This window comes from Lacerta agilis, chromosome 14 (assembly GCF_009819535.1).
Source record: "Lacerta agilis isolate rLacAgi1 chromosome 14, rLacAgi1.pri, whole genome shotgun sequence".
Classification (NCBI taxonomy): domain Eukaryota; kingdom Metazoa; phylum Chordata; class Lepidosauria; order Squamata; family Lacertidae; genus Lacerta; species Lacerta agilis.
In genome coordinates this window covers 17,448,206-17,472,100 of record NC_046325.1, presented here as the reverse complement: position 1 = coordinate 17,472,100, position 23,895 = coordinate 17,448,206, and the positions used below count along the sequence as shown (strand labels likewise).

Genomic DNA, 23,895 nt, shown 5'->3' with positions numbered 1-23,895 from the left:
TCTGCTACTCTTGTCAGTTTGTGTTGTTCCATGTTTGTTAATAGTAGTGGATTAGTGCACAACCTTTAGGTAGTTGTTCTGCCAAGGGGCAGGGTTCTCCTTTTTTTGAATCTGGATCCAATAAAACACACAGATGGAAGAAGAACACAAAAAAAGTATGCTTTAATTTTCTAGATACAATCAGACAAACGTAGCGTACCTGACCAACGCCCAAACACAAATCTCCTCCTCTTCTGCCGCCCGGGGCTTCAAGAGAGCAGCGGGAGAGATCCCTCACACCAGAAACCCCACAGCACCCAAGACCTAGTCTGTGGCGAAGCCCCAATCTGTCCCCTCCATTCCCTTGCTTATATAGCCGACTTAAGTTTGATTGTTTTCACCTGGCCATCAGGCACCATTCCCGAATGGTCAGGGAATCAGGCACCTGAGTGTGGCTTGGCCAAGGTCATTGGCAGCTGAAGGTGTTCTCGACTAATTGCATCCTCCTCACAAGCAACCTTACTTTGCTAATTAGAGGAGGAAAAGGGAATAGGACATGTAACCTGACTCCTCGTGATTACAAAGATCTTCCGCGAGTTTCCACTACACTCCACCCCTTAACATATCCTATTTCCTTTTCATCCTCGGTGTCATTTGATTGAGTATAGCCCACATAGGTTGCACCTTTGCATACAGCTGCTTAATTTTAACAAACAAAAAACAAGTGAAGATCATGGAAATACATATGATAACCGGATGCAAGGCCAGGTTCAAAATATTGGTCATGGTGGGACTCCATCCGGAGAATATGTCCCACCAATGATGCACAGTGAGATCCCCAACATCTCGCATCACTCGCACTAACTCTGCTCCCTCATGTTTAATTTTTAACATCATTCCTTTAATCAAATTTACAAAGAAAAAACCATACTCATGACTATCTATATGATCCCCCCTCAATCTGTCCTCTGGAATCTTTATCCCCCTAGTGATATCCTGCCAACTCCCCTGCGTTATCCATCGTTGGCCATTAAAATATTGGAAAGTGACATTCCATGTGATGGACCATGACAGCGTAAAATTATCATACGTCCATGGGATGGAGAAGTACAGTCGTTTGCCAGACATCATCCATGTCCCCTGTCCAGTCACATTCATACATCTGCCATGGATGCCGGGGAGCCATCGCCTTTGAGACAGAGCTGGTTGTTCACACAGCAGCAGCGTAGTCGTGTTCAACTCAGGAGGATTCGATTGATCATAGATGTGCGCACAGAGGCAGACTATTACCCACCACCACCAATTCATGGTGTCCTAGAAGCATATAATAAGAAAATTATTATGGCGTATTACAAAGAAATAGAAGAGTCATTATTCTCGCCGCTTCAGCTTGGCTGCATCTAAACATATGGGTGCAGTAGCATTTGCCAAAAGCACCCAGTAGGTGGCCCCAGGTCCCTTACTAACAATCTCTCCAGGTCTGTTTGGCTGATCGGGGTATACCACCCATACCTTCTGTCCAGAGGTGAGAGTGGTATCTGTAGATCCAAACTCTCCTCTCCTCCTGACAGTAGATGGAGGTGGACCTGGTGCTTCCTGAATATCGGGTACACTGATACGCTCGCAAATGAGTTGCGCTATTCGTTGTCCTGTTAGCAGAGATGCATCTTGAGTGCTGACATTATGGAGGAGCACCTTTACTTCTCCTTGGTAGTCGGCGTCCACCACCCCTCCTAAAACCTGCAAGCCTTTTAAGGCTAGGCTGGATCGAGGTGCGATGCGCCCATAGGTTCCATGGGGAACGGTGACCCCAATCCCCAAGGGTACTAGTACCTGCCCTCCGGCTGGTACCACCACATCCTTAGGGGTTATGAGGTCAGCCCCAGCACTATCGGGCGTCGCTCGGAGGGGTGGCTGGCCATAAGGTTGGAGTTTCCAGACCTTTAGGTACTCCACTGGTGCTGGCGCTGGCAAACTTATCATTCGTTGCAATGGTGTTTGGCCAGCGCATAGTGGACGGCTATTTAGTTCAAATTCCGCCTGATCTAGAACTTTACCCCACCCCTTCAGGGTATGGGTGGGGGTCAACTGTTTAAGCTTTTGCTTTAGTAACCCATTTAGCCGTTCTACCAACCCAGAAGCCTGTGGGTGGTGAGGAATATGATATATCCACTGGATATTCCATTCATTTGCCCAATCTTTTACCTCTCCCCCTGCAAAATGACTCCCATTGTCACTCTGTACCTGAAGGGGCGCTCCATACCTCCGTATTAACATCTCCAACCCCTTTATGGTGTTCTGCTGGTTCGCTCGTGCGCAGGGGTAAGTCAAAAGATACCCTGAAAAGGTGTCTACCATGGTTAATGCATACTGCCAACGTCCACATTTGGGTAAGGGTCCTATATAATCAATCTGCCATATTTGCCCAGGACCACTTCCCCGATGTAATTTTCCCATGGGTGTCTTAGACAGAGGCATCTGTCTCACCTGGGAGCACACTTGACAATTAGCAACCACTGTGGCAGCGGCACTCACTGAACATGGAATGCCTCTCTTGATGGCCCATTCTTTGGTGGCTTTGGCCCCCAGATGCCCTGCCTTGACATGCGCCCAGCGTGCTAATACCAATAACTCTTCGTCTTCGTCTTCTGGAGTAGCTGTCCGTACTCTTGCTAACCGATCAGCAGCCTGATTGTACAGGGCAACAGGTGTCCCTGTTGTATGTCCATCTACATGTCCAATGTGCATTTGTACTTTTGAGAGCATTTGATCCAGTTTTATCCAGAGGTCCTGCCCCCACAATGGTCGGTTGTGGATGCAAAAGCCATCCTGTTTCCACTTTGGAAACCATACAGTCAGCCCTTTAAACACAGCCCAAGAATCAGTATAGATATATACAACATCCCCTCCTTGCTCAATTGCATGTTCCATGACCATTAATACAGCCATTAACTCAGCATATTGGCTGGACTTCCCTTTTCCTCCTCTGGTCAGAGTAATTTGTTTTCGAGGATTTAAAGCGGCGGCACGCCAGACTCGCTCATTTCCCTGGTAACGGGCGGAGCCATCGGTGAACCAGACTTCGTCATGAGTAACCTGCTCATACGGGGGAGCTTCCTGTGCTGGGGGATCTTTAAGTTCTAAGCTAGGAATTTCTTGGATTTCTTCCCCTGTAGGAGTCACAGCCAACACTTGCTCCTGCAGTGCGCTCACCCCATGAGAACCAGGTCTAGCTCTTTCTGCAATATACCACTTCCACTTTATAAGGGAAGATTGTTGAGCTCTCCCTACCCTGGGACTGGTAGAATCATCATTCACCCAAGCCATGATAGGAATGGCTGGTCGTAATACAACAGGGTCGGATCCAGTTAGCCTAGCAGTTTCAACCAAGGCCCAATAGCATGCTAAAAGCTGCTTTTCAAAAGGGGTGTACTGAACCGTGGGCAATTTACGAGACCAAAATCCTAGGGGGACGCGCTTCCCCTGCAGGCTTTTCTGCCACAAGCTCCAGACTGCAACTTCCTTATTTGCAGAGACTTGTAACTCAAATGGTTGCCCTTTAAGGTAAGGACCTAAAGGCATAGCAGCTGCCACGGCCGCTTTGGCATCAGACAGAGCTTTCTCCTGCAGCTCCCCCCATTCAAACTGAGCCTTCTTTCGTGTCACGTTATACACGGGTCTTAGTATCTGGGCTAGATGTGGTATATGCTGTCTCCAGTACCCCATCAGTCCTACCAGCCGCTGGGCTTCGGTTTTGGACGTAGGAGCCTGGAGGGTAGCGATTACATTCAGAACTTTTTCAGGGATATGCCTCACTGGTCCAGCCCACACCACCCCTAGGAATTGTACCTGCCGAGCAGGGCCCTGAATTTTCTTGGGGTTGATCTCCCACCCTCGGGACCGCATATGGTCAATCACTGTTATTAACCCTTGCTGCACATCTTCTTCCGTGGGTCCCGAGATAAAGACATCATCAATGTAGTGGGCTAAAAACAGGGCTAGGCTCAGTGTAATCTGCTGCAGGTCCCTAGCCACTAGCCCATGACATAAGGTGGGACTATGCAGATACCCTTGCGGTAAGACTTGGAAAGTATACTGTCTTCCCTCCCATGTAAAAGCAAACTGATCTTGCGATTCTGCATCAATTGGGATAGAGAAGAAGGCATTTGCTAAGTCAATTACCGCATGCCACACCCCGGCGTTCTTCTCAATATGTTCTAACAAAGTTACCATATCAGGTACAGCTACGGCCAGGGGCGGGGCATGTTTGTTCAGTTGACGATAATCTACCGTCATCCTCCATGTACCGTCAGGCTTTTTCACTGGCCACACGGGGGCGTTAAAGGGAGATGCAGCCGGCCTTAATATCCCCACCTCAAGGAGCCCTTGGATTGTACGAGATATTTCTTCATGGCCACCTGGAAGCCGATATTGTTTAACATTTACAGGCTTGGCAGGTGGTGGTATCTTGAGTGGGGTCCACTTGGCCCTACCTACTGTGATTGCTCTGACCCCAAAAACGTATCTTCCTAGCGGGGTATAAAACTCCCGACCTTGCAACAGGTCTATCCCAATGATGTACTCTGGTACATGGGATATGTAGACTCTTGCCCAAAAGGGGAGCGAATCCCCCAAAGCCACACGCAGTCTTACTCGGGTGGTGAGTTCTTCCCCATCCCCATACGCGTTAATATATACAATCTCTCCCTTATGTTTTGCTGGATTACCATATATCAGAGTGACCTCAGCTCCAGTATCCATGAGAGCTAACACTCGCTGCACATTTGCTTTGGACCAATGAATGGTTAAGGGAATGTGTGGGCGCGGGTCCCCAGGGATAGCCGTCTTTATTGGCCTCACCGCTGGAGCCCTGCCACACCCCTATCCAGTAGGTTGGGGTATTTCCCACCTATGTTCTGACAAAGAGGGGTACAGTGACTCCGGGGGTGGGGCAGTCGGCGTAACCGTGCCCCTGACCCGGGGGCCAGTCCCCTCCTTTTTAATTTTCCCTGCACATTTTTGCTTCCACAAGTTGTACATTTCTGCAGTGGGAATGCCATCTATATCTTCCTTGCGAACCCCTGCTTCCAATAATTCCAAAAACATCTGCTTCCTCGTCACCTTAGGGGTGGAGGATGTTTTATCTGTCCTGGTGAAGGACTTCTTATCAGTCCCTGACTTTCCCTTCTCCTGTGCTATTCGGGCGCGGGGTTTAGCGACATTTTCTCTCTCTGCCTCCCCTAATTGTCCTATCAAGAGAGCAACTTCACCAACAGGTCTCCCTTGGGCGGGGCCCAGCAGCGCTAACAATGGGCCACGCATATGTGAAGGTGCGCCCTTTAACAGCCGCGCCCTCATGCCGGCAGTGAGACGCTGACTCTCTGGTCCCTGGAACCCTTGCTGATAGATCCCAGCCTGCAAAGCCATGCCACGCAGCTGTTCTATGGCTTCCTCAATGGTTTGCCAGGGGCCTGGCTGTTCTTCCCAATCCATTGGGGCGGGGTATCTGGCGTATACAGCCTCTACACACCACTGAAATAGGGAACCTGTTGCACCCAAATTAGGCATGCGCAAAAACTGATTAACCAATGTATCACGAGATAGGGTTCCCAATTTTACCAGCTCCTCCCCCGTCAAGTAAAGACTGGTAGTTCCCTGGTCCCACAACCTAACCAGCCATTGGCTCAACCCCTCCCCGGGTTTTTGCCTGTTTGTCTTTGCCATTTCCGCCAACTCCTGCTGAGTGTAATCCCGTACTATCCGGGTGGCCTGGGCCGCTTGTGGGTTACCTGGCGGTCCCTTACTCTTGTTGGTCACTAGAGGACGTGCCTCAGCAACCCATTCCTCTTCATTCCCCTCATCTTCTCCCTCTGTCCATTCTGACTCCTCATCACTAGAATCCCAAATGTCCCCACTCCATGTCTTGGGGTCCCATTCCCGGGAAGCAATGAGGGCTCTAACCTTCCGAGGGTTAGGGATACACTTCTTTCTTACCCGCTTTGGGTGTTTCATTTTAGCGAAGCGAATAGCCATAGTGGCAGCCCGCTCCTTAGCCAGTTCTTCCCTCCCCCGAGCGCTTTCTAGCACCTCCTTAAGAATTGCCTGCTGGTCCTTTAAAGCAGCGATGTCCTCTAATTGCTGCTGTACCTTCCTCTGAGAGGCTTCTAATTGCTCCCAAACACTCCGGAGCGCAGTGAGTAGGACCCATCCAAGCCCCCCCACTGTCTTCTGCCCCGCACCTTTCTCTATCCCCATTAGCTGCAAACACTTAGACACAGCCATAGGGGTAGCACCTCCAAACCCAGCCATCTCAGCATCCCATGACACTGGTGGGGTCAACTGGTTCAAAATTTGAGCCACTGGTGCCCAAGCACTAGTGCTGGGCCAACCAGGGATATGGCTCTGGCCATCCTCCTGCCTAGGGCTTTTCTTCTTCCACCAGGGCATTGTCTCCAGATCCTGCTCACAGCGCCAAATGTTCTGCCAAGGGGCAGGGTTCTCCTTTTTTTGAATCTGGATCCAATAAAACACACAGATGGAAGAAGAACACAAAAAAAGTATGCTTTAATTTTCTAGATACAATCAGACAAACGTAGCGTACCTGACCAACGCCCAAACACAAATCTCCTCCTCTTCTGCCGCCCGGGGCTTCAAGAGAGCAGCGGGAGAGATCCCTCACACCAGAAACCCCACAGCACCCAAGACCTAGTCTGTGGCGAAGCCCCAATCTGTCCCCTCCATTCCCTTGCTTATATAGCCGACTTAAGTTTGATTGTTTTCACCTGGCCATCAGGCACCATTCCCGAATGGTCAGGGAATCAGGCACCTGAGTGTGGCTTGGCCAAGGTCATTGGCAGCTGAAGGTGTTCTCGACTAATTGCATCCTCCTCACAAGCAACCTTACTTTGCTAATTAGAGGAGGAAAAGGGAATAGGACATGTAACCTGACTCCTCGTGATTACAAAGATCTTCCGCGAGTTTCCACTACAGTAGTACTGCTGGGGTGGGGTGGGGTGGGGTGGGGAAAGAGAACGGAAGGGGGATGAGATGATGAAGGGCTTTGTGTTAGGGAAAGGTTTGGGGTGGGAAGGGTGGATGTTGCTAGCCAGGACACTGAATGCTCCTGTTGAAGGACAGGCTGAGGCTCAGTTTTCACCTGTTGGTGCCTCGTGTTTACCCATCTTTTAAGATGGATTTACTCTTTAAGCTACCTCGCTTTGAAAGGGGGAGCATCAAGTCATCCCTTTAGGCTCTGTCTCTGATCTTCTTTGCTTTCAGTCCTGTGTCCGTTGAGTCTTTCTCCATGGCTTTCACATGGGTGGAGGGTTGCTTGCCTTTAAACCTCAGAGTGGTGAACCCAGTTTTCTTTGACTCTTGCATCCCATCTTAAACAGCTTCTCTGTCTCATTCCCATAAAAAACTTTGTCATAGCCAGCCCTTGTCATTCTGCCTCTGCATACTCCACTCTCCACCCCCCCCACACACCCTTGTATGTTAGCATTGCTACTTCCATCCTCTGTAAGGTTTATAGAGCATGCTTTTGGCCTGGAGCCAATCTGTCATCTTTTCAAAGGAAGACCCCACCTCCCCTAAAATGGTGCTCAGGGAGGTGTCAAGGCACCTTGACCCTTGCCAGGGGTGGAAGATGTATAAACTGTGTGAACTGCCCTGAAATCTTTTGATGAAGGGCGGTATATAAATTTAATAAATAAACAAGCCAGGCACTGGGAAGGTGTCTCTGGGTGGCCAGGTTCCTCAGGGAGTAGTGGGGTGGAGGGCTTAAGAATATCACCATCTGCTCCAATATTTGCAGTTTTGAACTGCAGTGTGTCATTTATAGAACTTAGCTCTTGTGGCAAGTTAGCTGCTAACTCCAGCTCAAAATCTCCTTTATAATGGAATGGATTGCTCATGCCATAGTATACAGCAACTAAAGTGAAGGGTATGTGGCTGCTCTTCCTGCCTCCTCCTAATTTCCCCAAATGCTTTTTAGGGCTTTTCCAGCTCTTGTTCGTTCACTTTAGGATAAGGGTTTTTTTATAATGAACTTGGGCAAGTCTGGATTTTTTAAAAAAAAAAAAAAAATTCACAGGAAAGAAGATGCTGGAGTGTATTCAACAGGGCTATGTGTACTCTGCAATAAAACAAATATCTAGGCAAACATAAACCAAACTCTGAACCTGTATAAATTGTGAAGATCCAGTTTCCCTACTGTTATTTTGTTTCTGTTTTGTTGGTCTGGACTGTGTACAGTCACTGGAAATTTTGAATAGGCTCCCTCCCACCCACTCCATCTTTCTGGCTTTTGATACTTCACATACTTTCAAACCTGTCACCACAGCCTTAAGGGCTAGTAACTTCCGTGGAAGAGTTCAGCTTGGCTTGCACCCAGTCTCAGATTTGGCATGTGCAGAATGATGTTGGAACATGTACAGTCCTGGCTTAGGAATCGGCAGTGGGTGGGGGGAGAAGGGGGCCTTTTTAATAGTGCTATATTGGAGAGGGTGGTTGGAGGGTGCTCTTTACTCCAGGAGTGGGAAGCTTGAGGCCTCAGGATAGTTCCTATCCCCGTGATCAGGCCGGTATCCTGTAGGGGCGTGAAGGCAGAAACTTGTGGTTTTGTATTTTTAATGGTGTGTGTATGTGTGTATTAGGGGAGCATAATACTTTTTAAAATACTTGATTGGAATAAAGTCTTTTAAAGCTATTCCTCTGTCTTGGTGATGTGGCACTTAGTGCATGAGCAGGTCAATTGCAAGATGAGATTGTAGTTGCATTTGCTGTTAACAGTTGTTTGCAGAATATTGGATCATTTCAAAAGGCATGGCTCATTTGTCTTAAGCCTGGCATTCTCCAAGGGTAAAAAAAAAGCTTTTCTAAAAAATGGACTGGTTGATCAATGGAAGATCAATAAATGCTTTTTTAAAAACAACAACAAAATGGACCCAGTAAACTGAGTTTGAATGGCAAGAACTAGCAGGCTTGGTGTATTACTTCCCTACTTCCAGAAAACCCTGTAACTCTTAAGCACCTTTCAGTTTTAGGGCAACGGTACACTGGTTACAAGCCCAACAACACCAGACTCTTCTGCATTCAAATGAAAGGGGGGAAAAGATAAAAATGGAAATGAGAAAAGCAAGACCGTGTCTCAAAATAAATTATCAATCATCTCACCACTTGCACCATTACTCTGTAAAATTCTAAGAAGCTTGGACTCTAAAAGCTTGGACTTTTTCCTAGTTTATAGATATATGATTGTTCTGTGTGCAGCCAAAGAAATATCTTCACCTGCCTAGCTCAGTTGTGAGCAACAGTTCCTTTTGGCAACTAAGGCTGCTATATGAAGCAGTCCTTGATGACTTCTTAGCCCCAGGTCATAGGAACTGTCATTTCAAGTATGGGATAGCAGAGTGGAAAGAAGTAGTTGCCTGCTGCATCTGAACTTTCCCCTCCATTTGGCTATTTACTGCCAACTCTCCTGAAGCAAGGAGGAGAGGGAGGGGAAGACAATGTCAGATGCTGCCTTCTGCATTGGTTGGGCTAGTTCTGTTTTTTAAATGCTTGCAGACACCATACTTACATTTGGTATGAGCTTCTTTGAGTGCTGCAGTTGAAAAGTGAAACATAAATCTTTGACATAGGTAAGTAAATAAATAAATAGAAACCTAATCCACTCCTAGCATGTCTTATATTTTAACACTTGCTGGATCCAGGATGCTTGATTAAATTCTAACACTTGCTGGATCCAGAGATTATGGGTGTCTGGCACTCACAAACTCATAACAATGCAAATATTTCTGATGCCTTCTCTGCTTTCAGGTTTTAAATAAGATGGGCACCTGTAATACAAACGGCCCTGTTATCCCAGAGTAGTCCAGTTGAGGGTGCCATTGGACCATTTGAAAAGCTGTTTAGCTTTTCTTTGTTTTGTGTACAAAGGTACATCTGCTGCCAGAGAAGAGGTGTTTCTTCTGCACCAAAGCATCATGTGATTTTTTTTGTTGACGACTGAAATTTGTAAACACAATATGTGATTGGGAAAATGACAAGGCAGGCATTTTATATTGGATGCTACCTAAAGTACAACAAAAACACACTCTAAATTAAGCACTATTTTATATGTATAAGAAATAAATATTCCATACCTATGAGATCCAATAACTACCATGTATCTTGTGGCTCGAATTCAGTCTGGATAAGCGGCATTCCATTTTTGTGCATTAATTTGGCTATGAAAAAGGTGGGTGTTCAATTTAAATGGAATTTGTGGGGAGCTGGAATGGAATCCAGCTGCTGTAGGCTCTTTTCTCTCAGCCCAACACCCATATGTGGATCTTTCTCTGCTTTTAATTAACATAGACATATGTAATACAGTCGACTCTCAACTTTCGCATGGGTTTACATTCCAGGGATAGACCATAGAGTCAAAACTGCAGAGTCAAAAACACTCTCTGACCACTGTAACAGATGCCGCAGATTTTGACCACTGGCTAGCTCCCCATGACACCTGACATTCACATTTGTGATTGTGTGGATAAAATATGCAGCGCTTGTACACCTGAAGCAGCCTTAAAATGTTTGACCCCAGAACTCGGGGCATATGCAGCATCTCTGTAAAGTCTTGCCTACCGACCCTCCCTGACTTTGTCATGGGCCAGTGTTGCATAAACACAAGGTTGGGGGACTGTGGCAGGAGGAGCCACTCGCTTGGTCTTCAGTGAGTTGTGGTTCAATACAGCATAGGAGACTTCAGCAGGTTCTGCTTCTTGGTAAGGTTCTGGGGCCTACAGGCAGGGTCAAAAAAAGAGAAGAGATTAATAATCATAAATAATTAAGCCTGCAATCCAGGGGTAGCTAATCTGTGCCCCTTCACATGCTGGACTACAATTCCCATCATCCTGACTGTTGTCCATGGTGCTTAGGGCTGTCAGAGGTTGGAGTCAGGCAGCATAAAAAAAGGGACACATTGCATATCCATGATGTAATCGTAGACTAGGTTACAAGAGACTTAGTGCCGCTGACCATTATTTATTTACTAGAAAAAAGTGCCTGGCGTTGCCAGGGAATTCTTAGGAATAAACCAAAGATTTTTAAATGGACAATATAATTGAATTATGGTGCTGGAGGAGACTCTTGAGAGTCCCATGGACTGCAAAAAGATCAAACTTGTCCATCCTTAAAGAAATCAGCCCTGAGTGCTCACTGGAAGGACAGATCCTGAAGTTGAGACTCCAGTACTTTGGCCACCTCATGAGGAGAGAAGACTCCCTGGAAAAGACCCTGATGGGAAAGATGGAGGGCACAAGGAGAAGGGGACGACAGAGGACGAGATGGTTGGACAGTGTTCTTGAAGCAACTACCATGAGTTTGGCCAAAGTGCGGGAGGCAGTGAAAGATAGGTGTGCCTGGTGTGCTCTGGTCCACGGGGTCACGAAGAGTCGGACACGACTGAACAACAACAACAATTTGTTATCTTTAAGGCTGTGTAGAGGCCACAAACTGATCCAGGAAACATGATCCGGATCTAGCCCTGAATCAATATGCAGGAGGGGTGAATGTTTAGGTTTTTAAGAAGGTGGATGTGGGAATGAAACACTGCACCTCCTTCCTCCCACCCATGCTGGAACAAGAGGGTTCAGTCCTGCTGGCTGCCTGGTATCTCAGTGTTGATGAAAACTAATTTTTCCGGCTGAGGAACTGCCGCGCCCAGTTTGGCAGTGATACCTCAAGGGGTGTCTGGATGCATAGAGCACAGGCAGAAGAACTACTTTCCAAAATGCATAGTAGATTGATCACAGCCACAAAGGCAGCTTTGAAATTTAATATTAGGAACCAGGCTGAGTGAGACTCAAGTCCAGCCTCCTACAGCCTGTCCTCCAAATGCTTTGAACTAGGACTCCCATCAACCAGATGTTGACCGGGATCTGTGGGAGTTGTAGTTAAAAATAACTGGAAGGCTACAGGCTGCAGAAGGTGTCCCACTTGTCTATTTCATCCCCAGTAAGAAGGATGGGTTGGCGCTGATTAATTAAGAATGTGACAGCTCTGCTGAATCAGACCAAATGCCCATCCAGTCTAGCATCCTGCTTCTACCAGTTGCCCATCAAATGCCCATAAGCAGAATGAGCACAATAGCCCTTTCCTTCATAGGATACTGATGTTTTTACTGTACCCTGGCATTGCTTGGCCACAAAACATGGGCTATTAAAATATTTCTAAATATATATAAAAATGGAGACATACGCTTTTCTAATAATAGAGTTGGGATTTAGCAGGAAGTTCACAATCATTATAAAGGTGTTTGATTTTTATTACCGTGTTCATTGTTTGAGGCATTTCATTGGCAGTGGAACCTGTAGATCAGATAGATAATTATGAAATTATTTGCCTTGTCGATTTCAAATTAGAACTAGCAATACTGATCATTCCCCGCCCCGTCCCCCAAATTGTTAAACTTCCTCTTAGTGGAGGGAGCTTCTTGGCCAATAAATACTCTCCAAGATTACCAGTGAGGAATGCTAGAAATTTTATGAAATGGAAGGTAATCACCCCCCACCCCCCATGGAAAAATAAATAAATTCCACAGCTATCTTTCTCTGCAGCAATTTTCCATTTCTAGAAATGAATTTGTTTCAGAAAAATAAATAAATAAAAGCCAAGTCATATAATGCATGGATACAATTTAAATCTATTTGGGCAATGCCAGTCAAATGTTAAAATCAAAGTTTGCAATTAAACTTTATTCAGGTGACTATACCCAGGAAGCACTTATCATTAAGCATTCTGATCTGTCATGCTGAAATCTGACTTGAATCTCAATAATGTAAGGGAAGTGTATGCTATTGAGTTACATAGACTTGAAAAAAATTACTGGTGTGCCAATAAAATAACTTTGAGTAGGGAAGGACTGTTGCTTAGTAGAAAAACAGAGTTACATATTTTACAGCTTAGCCTCCACATATTCACACTTTCTCTCTGTCTTTCAGCCTTCCGGGCACTAGGGGGCAGTGGCCTCCTGTCTCACTGCTTTCATTTGTATTAGTAAGAAGGATGTCACAGTCAGAATGCCATGTTGGCTAACAGCTGCTTTCACCATGAGTTGAAAGTGCACAATTTGGCAAGAGAAAAGAGAGGGCAAGTTTTACATTTATGAGGAAACATGCATAGGATTAGTCTTTGCAACAGTTTGGCTTCATTTTCAAATGAGTTAAACCTTTAGAATTGACTATTCTAGTAATGACCAAATGATTATTTAGTTTTGTTTCAGTTTAAATGTGTGCAGGATTGCACTTTGCACTGTAAGGCAAGTGCTGCAAAAGCTCTAGAATTAAAATTTTAAACTTTATTTGCAGGTATAATACCCCCCTTTAAAGAAGACTCTTCTTTCTTTTATATGGGACCAAAAACACAACACTGATGTGCAACTCAAGGTTGCAAAAATTTCCACGGCATTGAGAGGTCCACTCACCTTTTCTTCTTTTCCTGTGCAGTACAAAGATAAATAGAAGCAGGAGGAGGAGGAAGAGGAGGAGGAGGCCTGCTGCAATGCTGGCCCATATTATTGTCTTGGATTCTTCAGGCATATCTGCAAAATAATTCATGCCTTGTGTTCCAGCACTGCGTATGTTTTAACTTAGCACCTGCAGGCAGTGTCAGAAGCTGATAGGAAACAAACCTGCTGTCAACAGAATCATAGAATTGCAGAGTTGGAAGGGACCCTGAGGGACATCTAGTCCACCCCATGCAGGGGTCACCAGCCTTTTTGTGCACATGCACAAATCAGAGAAACTGGCACAGGCAGCTCACAACCCAAGCACACACTGCAACTTATTCTACTGGACACAGCACAATGCTTTTTGAAGCCTAATTTAAACGGAGGGTGGGAAGGGATACTGCAGTCACCTTGTTGCTGACCCCTCATCTACTGCCACAAGCCTCCCCCAACTTGATGCGTTTGATTCATCCAGCTCCCACCATCCATGGCCATGCTGGTCAACAGTGCTGAGCCAAAAGGACCAGTAACCTGACAATCAACTTTGTTTGGCTATCTCTTTCCAATTTCTCAAGGCCCTGACAGTCTTTCTCCTGGTCAAGCTGGGACACTGTGCGACTAACATGGGATGCAAATGATCATATATGCCCTTTCGAACGCAATCCCGTTTCATTTCTGATCCTGCTTTTAGAGAACTGGTGCCGACAGAGGCTAAGAAGCTGGTTCCCCTCCTCTCTGCAGTGTGAGTCTCAGGCCCCTTGAAGCTCCTGCCTCCTACACAACAGGGAGCGAGACTTTAAAGGCAGGGGAAAGACTTCCGGCGGCGACGCCATTGCGGGTGGTCGTGGGCTGCTTCGGGCTGCGAAGCGCCCAGTCCATCCCGGGGGTTAGGAGCCCCGCCACCGCAAAGCGGGGCTCCGGTTGGGGTGCGGGAAGAGCGTCCCGCACCCTGGGCTCCCCGGCTGTGCCCGTTGTGGCTCCGAACCCTTCCCCCGCTCCCCCTGTAAAGGGGGAGTGGGGGTGAAGGGACGACGGAGCCGGGCTATAGGGGACATGCCCCAACCGGGATGTAAATGCGGCGACAAAGCCTGTGATGAGCGTCTAAGTTCTACCTGTCTTTAACGAGCTGATAAGAACCCAGTGGTTGTGAGTACTTGACTGACTTTTTTTTCTAATCTTGGAACGATCTGGGGGAAAGAGGAAAGGCAGCCCGCCTCCCTTCCCTTCGGGAGATGAAAGAAACTAACCAGTTTAAGTGACTGCTGCTACAATAATCGATAGAAAGTATCTGGAATTTGAAAACTGAGACTGCTGAGATTTCCCTTTGGGGATTAATTGGGGAAAAAATATCTCCATTTGAAGTTTTGGTCTTTACACTCCGGCTTCGGAAAAATGGCGACGATTTGGACTGTCGTGGGAAAAAATTGAAACAAAGGAAGGAAGAGACAGGAGCTGAAATTTGATACCCATCCTCCCTTTCAAAATGCTGGACTTTGTGCTCGCACTTGTATTGAACTCTGGTTTAAAAGATGAGGAAATGCTCACTGTCTTGAAGCTGGAACTGCTTGATCGGAAATTACAAGTCTTGTGTGGGATTTTAAAGAAAATGGACTTAACTTCCACAGAGGAGGCTTTTCAAAAGTTTTATACAATGGAATCGAACCTTGGCAAAGAGCTGGGAGGGGTGCTTGAAGGATGGTTTGAAATGGCTGGGCAACTCCGGGAAAAGGAACCGATTTCTGGGGGTGGCAGCCCCGGAACGGGAAAATTTATAATATCCAGACCCCGAGGTGGGAGCTCGGGGGCAAGGGACATGGAATTAAGATTTCTACAAGAAGAAGAAGTATGGTACAAAGAAACGGAGGAGCCCAAAAAAGAAGTGATGGACACCCTGAAGCCTGATGCAAGGTCTGTTGTGAATGCTGCCTGGATCTGTGGACATTTAGAAGAAGAGAATTGGAGATCCGGTTCTGGTGAAAGACAGAGAAAGACAATGGACAGAGGGGGAGTGGGTTGAAGTATTAAATGCATATTCCAAATGGTCTGTCATGGTATCTGAAATCGGAGAGTGAAGTCTGTTAATTATAAGTTTATTTTAAACAAGTAGGGAGATATTGAATTTTAAGTTAAAAGCAGCATGATAAAGGATAGAAGAAATAAGTTTAGTCTTTATAAGAATATTTGGTTAAGATTTTTGTTATAATAGAAAGATCAAGATAATTGTGTTATCTTTAATTAAAGTTAAAGTTTTTTTTTATAGAGAAAAGATGTTAAGAAAGTAGTATATCGATTTAAAACCGAAGGTGAAAAGGCGGGGGAAGTCAAAAGTCAAGATTCAGAACTAGAATTTTTTTTTTTATGTAAGGTATACAAACAAGAAGAAGAATCCTGGCATTATGTGTATTTGTATTTGTTTTTGTATTTGTAGGTGTGGGTTTGGGTTTGTGTTATATTATGAAAACGCTAATAAACTCTGTTTAAAAAAATAAATAAATAAAGGCAGGGGAAAGACAAGTACCAAACCAATCTTCTCACCTCTTACAATCAGCTCCGTGGCATTACTTGTCTCTGACCAGGCAAAGGGATTTTCCCTGCGGTGATATTGGCAGGTGTAGTTTCCTTCGTCCTCCGACCCCACGTTGAGGAAAGGGAACTCGGCTCTGTTTCTCTCTGACTCCGTCACCTGCGATGTTATCAGTTTCCCGGATTTGTATAGGGAGAAGTTCAGACCCTTTTCTGGCCCCTGGCATTCGATGGTGATATTCTGTCCTGGTGAAATATGTTCGTCGGGTAGCACTTTGATGGAGGGTTTGGACAGGCTGGAATCTGGGTGCAAATAAAACACTGTGAGAAAATGGTATGGAGGTAAGTGGCTTGATATTCTTCCCCTGCACTCCGCTGCTTTTGATCAGATCAGCAGAAATATCTGCTGCACATCGCAATCTAGAACTATACCCTTTTAAAATGTGGCTCTCTTTTTTTGGGAGGGGGGTTATTTGGGTTATTGTTTTTATTTTATATATTGTGATCTTTTCTGTGAACCACCCCGAGACCTCTGGGTATAGGGCAGTATATAAATTCAACAAACAAACAAACAAACAAACAAACTGACTTTTAACACACATCATTCAAAAGTGCTTAGAATGGCTCTTTGCTTATGAAAAATGGTTGTACGTAGGGACTGCTACTGTTTTGTCTTTAGTTAAAAGATGTCTGGAACAGTTGAAGAGAATTGTTGGCACTCCAGATGTTGCGGACCTACCTGTACATGCCATTGGCTACACTTGCTAAGACCCAGCAACATCTGGAAGGACTAAGGTCTGCATCTATCTATCATCTATCTATCTATCTGTCTGCCTACCTATCCATCCATCCATCCATCCAAAGTAATAATCATAAATAAATAAGAATAAAAATGTGCCCCTTGCCACCAAGACCGTTCCATTGTAACTATCCAACCTCCCAAAATTTCAACAGCTCTTGCGATGGTTTGACCCTTTTCCGTTTTAACAGCACAAATTCTACAAACACCTTCCTGCAGCTTTCTCCAGAAGTTTCCAATAGCCACGCACAACACACTCCCTCCTTCAATCGCAGCCAACCTGGAATATTTTATTCTATGCAAATTCTCCACTGGATGTACAGATGTTGAAAATGCAGAACGCTCCCATTTTTGACCCTTTTGTGACAATAGGAGGATTATTTTGAACCTTACTTATTCTGTTGATGCGCCGGCTGTCACTGAAACCTGAGCACAGTTCAACGAAGAATGTTGTGAAGCAATATCTACATTGGTAGAGACCCCCTTGGAATTCTTGGGCATTGTCAAAGGCAAATACAGCCTCCTTTGTAGCTACTTTCTCTGTCAGTTTTTTCTGCTGCCTATTTGCACCCACTTGTATATACAAAGAGAACAGCCATTGTGGTCGTAAGTTGCTTTCTGCCTTGCAGCTGATTTTGACATTCCCCTCCTCGGCAAGCATTTCAGCTGAATTCACTGCGATGGAAGGCTTGGGATACGGCTGTCCTGCACATGGAAGAGAACAAGAGTGAGATTTCAAAGATGCAGTTCAGCCTTCTCAAATCAGTCCCAGTCAACAGTCCGCCATATGGGAGAGGTTTGCACATTCTGGGAGAATGCAAAATCCCGAGGATGGATCGGAGGGTAAATGTTAATAAGAACGTGATGCTTCTAAGTTTTTTGTTTACAACTTCAGTTTAGAGATGGATAACCTGGCTCCTTGGGTTAAACCACAGAGCCTAGGGCTTGTTGATTGGAAGGTCGGCGGTTTGAATCCCCACAACGGGGTGAGCTCCCGTTGTTCAGTCCCTGCTCCTGCCCACCTAGCAGTTTGAAAGCACGTCAAAGTGCAAGTAGATAAATAGGTGGGAAGGTAAACGGCGTTTCTGTGCGCTGCTCTGGTTCACCAGAAGCGGCTTAGTCATGCTGGCCACGTGACCCAGAAGCTGTACGCCGGCTCCCTCAGCCAGTAAAGCGAGATGAGCGCCGCAACCCCAGAGTCGGACACAACTGGACCTAATGGTCAGGGGTCCCTTTACCTTTACCTTTAACCTGGCACCTTCCACATGCCTACAATACCCATCATTGCCCAGGCTAGGTGGGAGATGGTTTCCTGAGAAGAGTTACTGTTTACTGCAGTTCACTATGGCAGATCCAGGAAATCTTATAAGCTGAGTTACATTTCTGTTGCCTATTTCAATGAACGCTGTAGAAAGAATTAAGAACCAAGTATTTGGGGTCATTGGTCTTACCTGCATCTACGCTGAATATCATTTGTATCTAACTATGTGATTGCAATTTTTATTTAAGACTCGCAGTGCTTTTTCCTGGAGGTACTTAGGGGCACACAGTACTGGCGCCTTTTTTTCCTCTAAAAGAAAAGCACTCGTTACAAGATTTTGTTGGATTTATAGCATTCATAAAACCAGAATGAACAAAGATCACGTAAATTCTGCAGTATCTACTACTAGTGGAGAACTCTTGATGACAAAACAACAAAAACAAAAACATAACAAACCGCCCCCCCCCAAAAAAAACCCCAATTATTTTTATTTATTTATACCAGCCACCCTGGGCAGCTCCCAACAGAATATTAAAAATACAAAACATCAAACATTAAAATCTTCCCTAAACAGGGCTGTCTTCAGGTATCTCAAAGCCAGATAGCTGTTTAAGTCAGATAGCTGTTCTCTCTTCCCAGCTGCTTCTGCTGTTCTTAAAGTCATGATCTGGGAAAGGCTGCTAGGGCTGGAGGGAGGGACGAGGCAGGCGGGAAAAGCCGTTGCCTGGTGGCCAGCATAATGTTTCTCTCTTTCCCCTCCCCTTACATGTCAGTTGTGAAAATAGCATATAAAGGCTAAGCCAGGCTCTCACCTTTTATGTAGACTTGGACAGGATCACTATGATATGAGCATCGTTGATCACGAGGCAGTGTTAAGCAATAGCTACACGTATAGGTTCCGCCATCTGTAGCTCTGGCATTGGCAAGCTGAAATACAAGTGCTTCCCTCTCAGTCTTCGCAGATGCTGAACCAGGATTTGGTGAACCACCTTCTTTGTGCAGATAGTAGATTACATTTGGATGGTAACTACTTGCACACCGCAAGATGATCTTTCCCCCCAGGCTGACCACATTTGTGGAAACCGCTGAGATGGAAGGTTTGGGGTAAAGTTGTCCTGGACCAAAACAGGAGAATAAAGGTGAGATTTGGAAGATGGATCACCAAAGAAGAAGACAAAAGAAGGCCCTGACAAAGGAAGGGGATGTCTTCCTGTTTCCTCCTAGGCTGGGACAGACTTCCTCTGCATGTGACCAGAGGTGGGCATGGCCTCACCTGTGCAGGTAAAAAAAGCATAGGACTGGCTGCCATCTCTCTAACTGCATTCATCGAAGAAGCAACATCTGCTTAGCCTAGGATGCTCCCTTGGCTTCCAGCCAAGAGAGGACAAAGGGACTATCTATTTATGGGATAGATTCTAGGTATATTACTTTTGTAACTTAAGTCTGCCTTCTGGGATCCATCTGTGAACAGAATGAGTGAGTGAGTAAACTCTTTTTATACTTTTATAGAAGACTGTGTCGTGTCTATTTCTTTTATGAGGGATTAAAGGGGAATTTTTTTTTTGTTTAGTTGTTTAGTGGTGTCCAACTCTTTGTGATCCCATGGACCAGAGCAGGCCAGGCACTCCTGTCTTCCACTGCCTCCCGCAGTTTGGTCAGACTCATGTTGGTAGCTTCGAGAACACTGTCCAACCATCTCATCCTCTGTCATGCCCTTCTCCTTGTGCCCTCCATCTTTCCCAACATCAGCGTCTTTTCCAGGGAGTCTTCTCTTCTCATGGGGTGAGTATTGGAGCCTCAGCTTCAGGATCTGTCATTCCAGTGAGCACTCAAGGCTGATTTCCTTAAGAATGGGCAGGTTTGATCTTGCAGTCCATGGGACTCTCTAGAGTCTCCTGCAGCACCATAATTCAAAAGCATCAATTCTCCGGCAATCAGCCTTTATGGTCCAAGGTACGACTGTAATTACTAATTTTTAAATGAAAATGCATTATTTTCACCCTAGTGGGGAAGACTATAGTCAGGTGAGCTGTGTGTCTGCTCATTCCACTGCTCAGCTGCTAACGGTGGGTGGGCAACTTCAAGACCCCCTCTTGCTTTCCCTTCTTATGGTTTTTAAAACTGAACTTGGACAGCTTTTCAAATAGAGGACTGTCCTCTGTAATGCAGAACATAAGGCCACCTCATTGGTCTATCAGGATGAGTTGGTAGAAGGCACCCTGTTCTACTGCAGCTACTCAAGCTTTGTCAGGCAAGTCCCCCCAGGGGCCAACCAGATGTCTGTGGGGAGACCAAGAGCAGGACTGAGAGCAGCAGAGCATTCTCCCTACTTGGGATGCTCAGCAACTGGTATTCAGAGGTATACTGCCTCTGGCAGTGCAGGTAGAATGTAGCATATCATGTCTAGTTGCACAATCTAAGGTGACACTGGGGGAATTGCATTTTGTGTGTAGATTCTCTAAAGGCAAAGAAAAAGGGATGGAGTTCATACCATGGATAATATGGATTGATATAAAATATAGATTATGGAATAATATGCAGTTGTAAATGTTGACAATAGGACCCATGGAGGTGGTGGAGGGAAGTCTCGAGATTCAGAGTAATCTCTATACAGTGGAACATCTGTTGTCAAACGTAATCTGTTCCAGAAGACCGTTCGACTTCCAAAACGTTTGACAACCGAAGTGCAATTGCCAGTCGGCAAAATCCATTGAAAAAATGGAGAAACGTGCCTCGGAAGCCATTCGACTTCCAAGGCACATTTGAAAATGCAACCATTCACTTCCAGGTTGCCATTTAAAAGCCCAAACGTTCAACTTCCGAAGCGTTCGACAACCAAGGTTCCACTGTATATCAATATGCATTTGGATTATTACAGTTTTATTTTTTGTATAATCAAATAAAAATGTTTATTAAAAAAACCTAATTGAAAAATCAATAAATGTACATTTTGACCCAAAAAGAGACAGATAGAAATAGGGATGGGATGGTCCTGTATCTTTAAGATTTGCATAGATGAGAGAACATTTAGTAGGCCTCCATTGTTAGTGTGCAGAAGTAAGAAAAACAGATTTGGTTGGGGAAAACTGTTACAGTTAGTTCCCACTCCGCTCCCATCTATCTTCCCCTTTCTCCATGTTCATATTTATCACCCGAGGAGACTCACCTCCAGAGACCTGCCACTGTCCAGCCAGCAGGAATCCTGGAAAGGAGATGGTTGCATTAGCAGCGATAGAGCTGAGCAGCAGGAACCACAACTGGGTCTCTGGTCCTTCCACCCGGCCATTGCACAACCCTCGGTCCCTGCACCCTTTCATCTGAGATACCAACCGATAAAGAGGGTGTTGAAAGAGAAGCTCATGGTGAAGGAGCACCTAGCCCTGTAGTCCAGTGTCCTCCAAGATGTGTGCTGTCCCCGGAATGAAGTTCTTGGAGGGAGGGAGGCTGCAACATGGCGCTGCAACACAGTTCTTCCCTTTGATGTGCACATACTCTGTGATGCACAGTTGAGCTGCACTGGAAGTCCTTCTCAAACCACTTCCCCTTTTTTTCTCTACCACGCTGCAGTCATATTCTGCAAAATCAGCTTGGAGTAGATCATGTGTTTTCATATATAATTCAAAGTTGGGTCATCTAGTCCAACCCCCTGCAATGTAGGAGGTTTTTTTTTTTTTTAATTTGCCCAAGGTGGGGCTCGAACCCACAACCCTGAGAATAAGAGTCTTGTGGTCTCCCAACTGAGCTATCGCAGAGCTGCATTCTCCTCAGAGGTTAACTGTATCACCAGAAGCCTTTCTGTTACGAATTATAGGTACCAACATTCCAAAGGAACAGAAAATACTCTTTGCATATGTGACAACAGCAGCACGGATGCTACTAGCCCAGAGTTGGAAAGAAGAAAGAGTCCCTACCAGAGAGAAATGGCAAACTAAGCTGTTAGCCTAGGCTGAAATGGCCAAACTGACTGGAAAACTCAAGTGACCAAGAAGACAAGAAATTCAAGAAAGAATGGGGAAAGTTTATAATTTATCTAGGAGACCACTGTAAGCAGATGAAAACATTAGCGGGATTTTAATCTCACTTGTAATGTAACAAATGCTATGGGCGATAGGGATAGATAGAAATCATAGACTATGAAATAATATGCAGTTGGAAATGTTGACAGTAGGACCCATGGAGGGGATGGGGGGGGAGTTTGAATATTCAGAGAAATCTCATTTTATAGATATGTATTTGATATTGTAATTAATTTACATTTGTAAAATAAAAATGATTTCAGAGAGAGAGAGAGAAAAAACTATATCACTTTTGGCTTTCACTGGGTTCGGCAATGCTATTTGCTCAGTTCAGAAAAGGACAACCCAAAAGATTGGGGTGGGGGTGGGGTGGAGTGACTCCTCTATTTGGAAAGGTGGCAGCATTTGCGGCTGTTTAAAGGGAGAGGTGACATAACAGAAGTTGTCATGCTGGCCACATGACCTGGAAGCTGTACACCAGCTCCCTCAGCCAGTAAAGCAAGAGGAGCGCCGCAACCCCAGAGTCGTCCGCGACTGGACCTAATGGTCAGGGGTCCCTTTACCTTTACCATTGCAGAATCCAAGACAGCTTTCTTTGGAAAGAAGTGGACTACAATGTTTCCCTCTGGATTTTGTTCATTCTCATTTGACTAATCCAGGGCCTGTATTTACAGGAATTCGTCTGCCACAGGCCCCCATTACCTAATCTTACAGAAAGAGGATCTCTTCATAGGACTGGCGTTTGTATTTCCCCTGCTGCTACTCTTCCTGAGGCAACTTCCTTAATATTTGACTTTCCCCAACATGACACAACATTGGAGATGTGACTTTTTTCCTTTTTTAAAAAAATGTATTTTATTGATTTTCAGTTACAAATGAATTGGATCTGAAAAAAGGAGAAAAGAAAAATTGGTATCAATAACAACAACAACAGGTTGGAGTACAGAACCATTGCAAAAACGGGGAAAATATAACAGGAGCTGTGGTTCACTGGATATACATTAGTGGGATGAAAGTGATAATTCCTTAATGTTCAGTGTGTTGCTGGTGGCTGGAGCACATGCTTGATGGTTTGTGCATATTCAATAAAAGTTTGTAAGGCTGTTAGTTTGTCCTTAAGTGAGAGATTTCACTTTCTTGGGTTCCATGATCACTGCAGGTGGTGACAGCAGTCACGAAATTAGAAGACGCCTGCTTCTTGAGAGAAAAGCAATGACAAACCTGGACAGCATCTTAAAAAGCAAAGACATCACCTTGCCGACAAAGGTCCGTATAGTTAAAGCTATGGTTTTCCCCAGTAGTAATGTACGGACACGACTGAACGACTGAACAACAAGTGTTTCATTGACGCAATAGACTTGTCCACTGTTGAGATTCGATTCCACCTTAAGTTGCAGACATGGAGCTTTTGCGTGTCACATGTCTGTTTACACGCCAGCACAGAGATTGCTGGGAACTTCCGTTGTGTATAGCTTTTGCTTTAGACTCTCTCTCAGAGGAGATGAAGGAGAGCAGACATGTTTTCTTTGTCTTGATTTATGCCAAATAAATCCACTTGTAAATATGCTTGCACAAGCCTCTCAGTGCCACTTTTGTTACGCAGTGCGATCTGCTAAACAATGAGCTTAGGCTTCAAGAAGTCTGGGTCGCTATCTACCGTTGCACCAGGGATTGGGGAAATTGGCCAGCATGTCGGCTGCAAGGGCCTGATACAGCTGGGGCTAGCCAGCTGCCCTCCTGACTCCCTCTGGATGTCAACATCCACCAGGAGGTCTCCATGGGATACATGGCATGAGGACCATGAGTATTATTGGCTGCTCACATT

At 45.4% G+C, this 23,895-nt stretch overlaps 1 protein-coding gene across 1 annotated transcript; it reads right to left on the bottom strand.

The window, feature by feature from the left end:
• Positions 1-10,093: 10,093 nt before the first annotated feature.
• Positions 10,094-21,191, bottom strand: LOC117057543 (immunoglobulin superfamily member 1-like). Its single transcript, XM_033168393.1, has 7 exons — positions 21,161-21,191; positions 18,867-19,169; positions 17,187-17,498; positions 16,007-16,297; positions 13,448-13,564; positions 12,295-12,332; positions 10,094-10,763 (listed from the first exon to the last, which is right to left on the bottom strand). Exons 1-7 carry the CDS (start codon positions 21,189-21,191, stop codon positions 10,605-10,607), a joined length of 1,251 nt encoding a protein of 416 aa, XP_033024284.1. The 3' UTR covers positions 10,094-10,604.
• Positions 21,192-23,895: the final 2,704 nt, after the last annotated feature.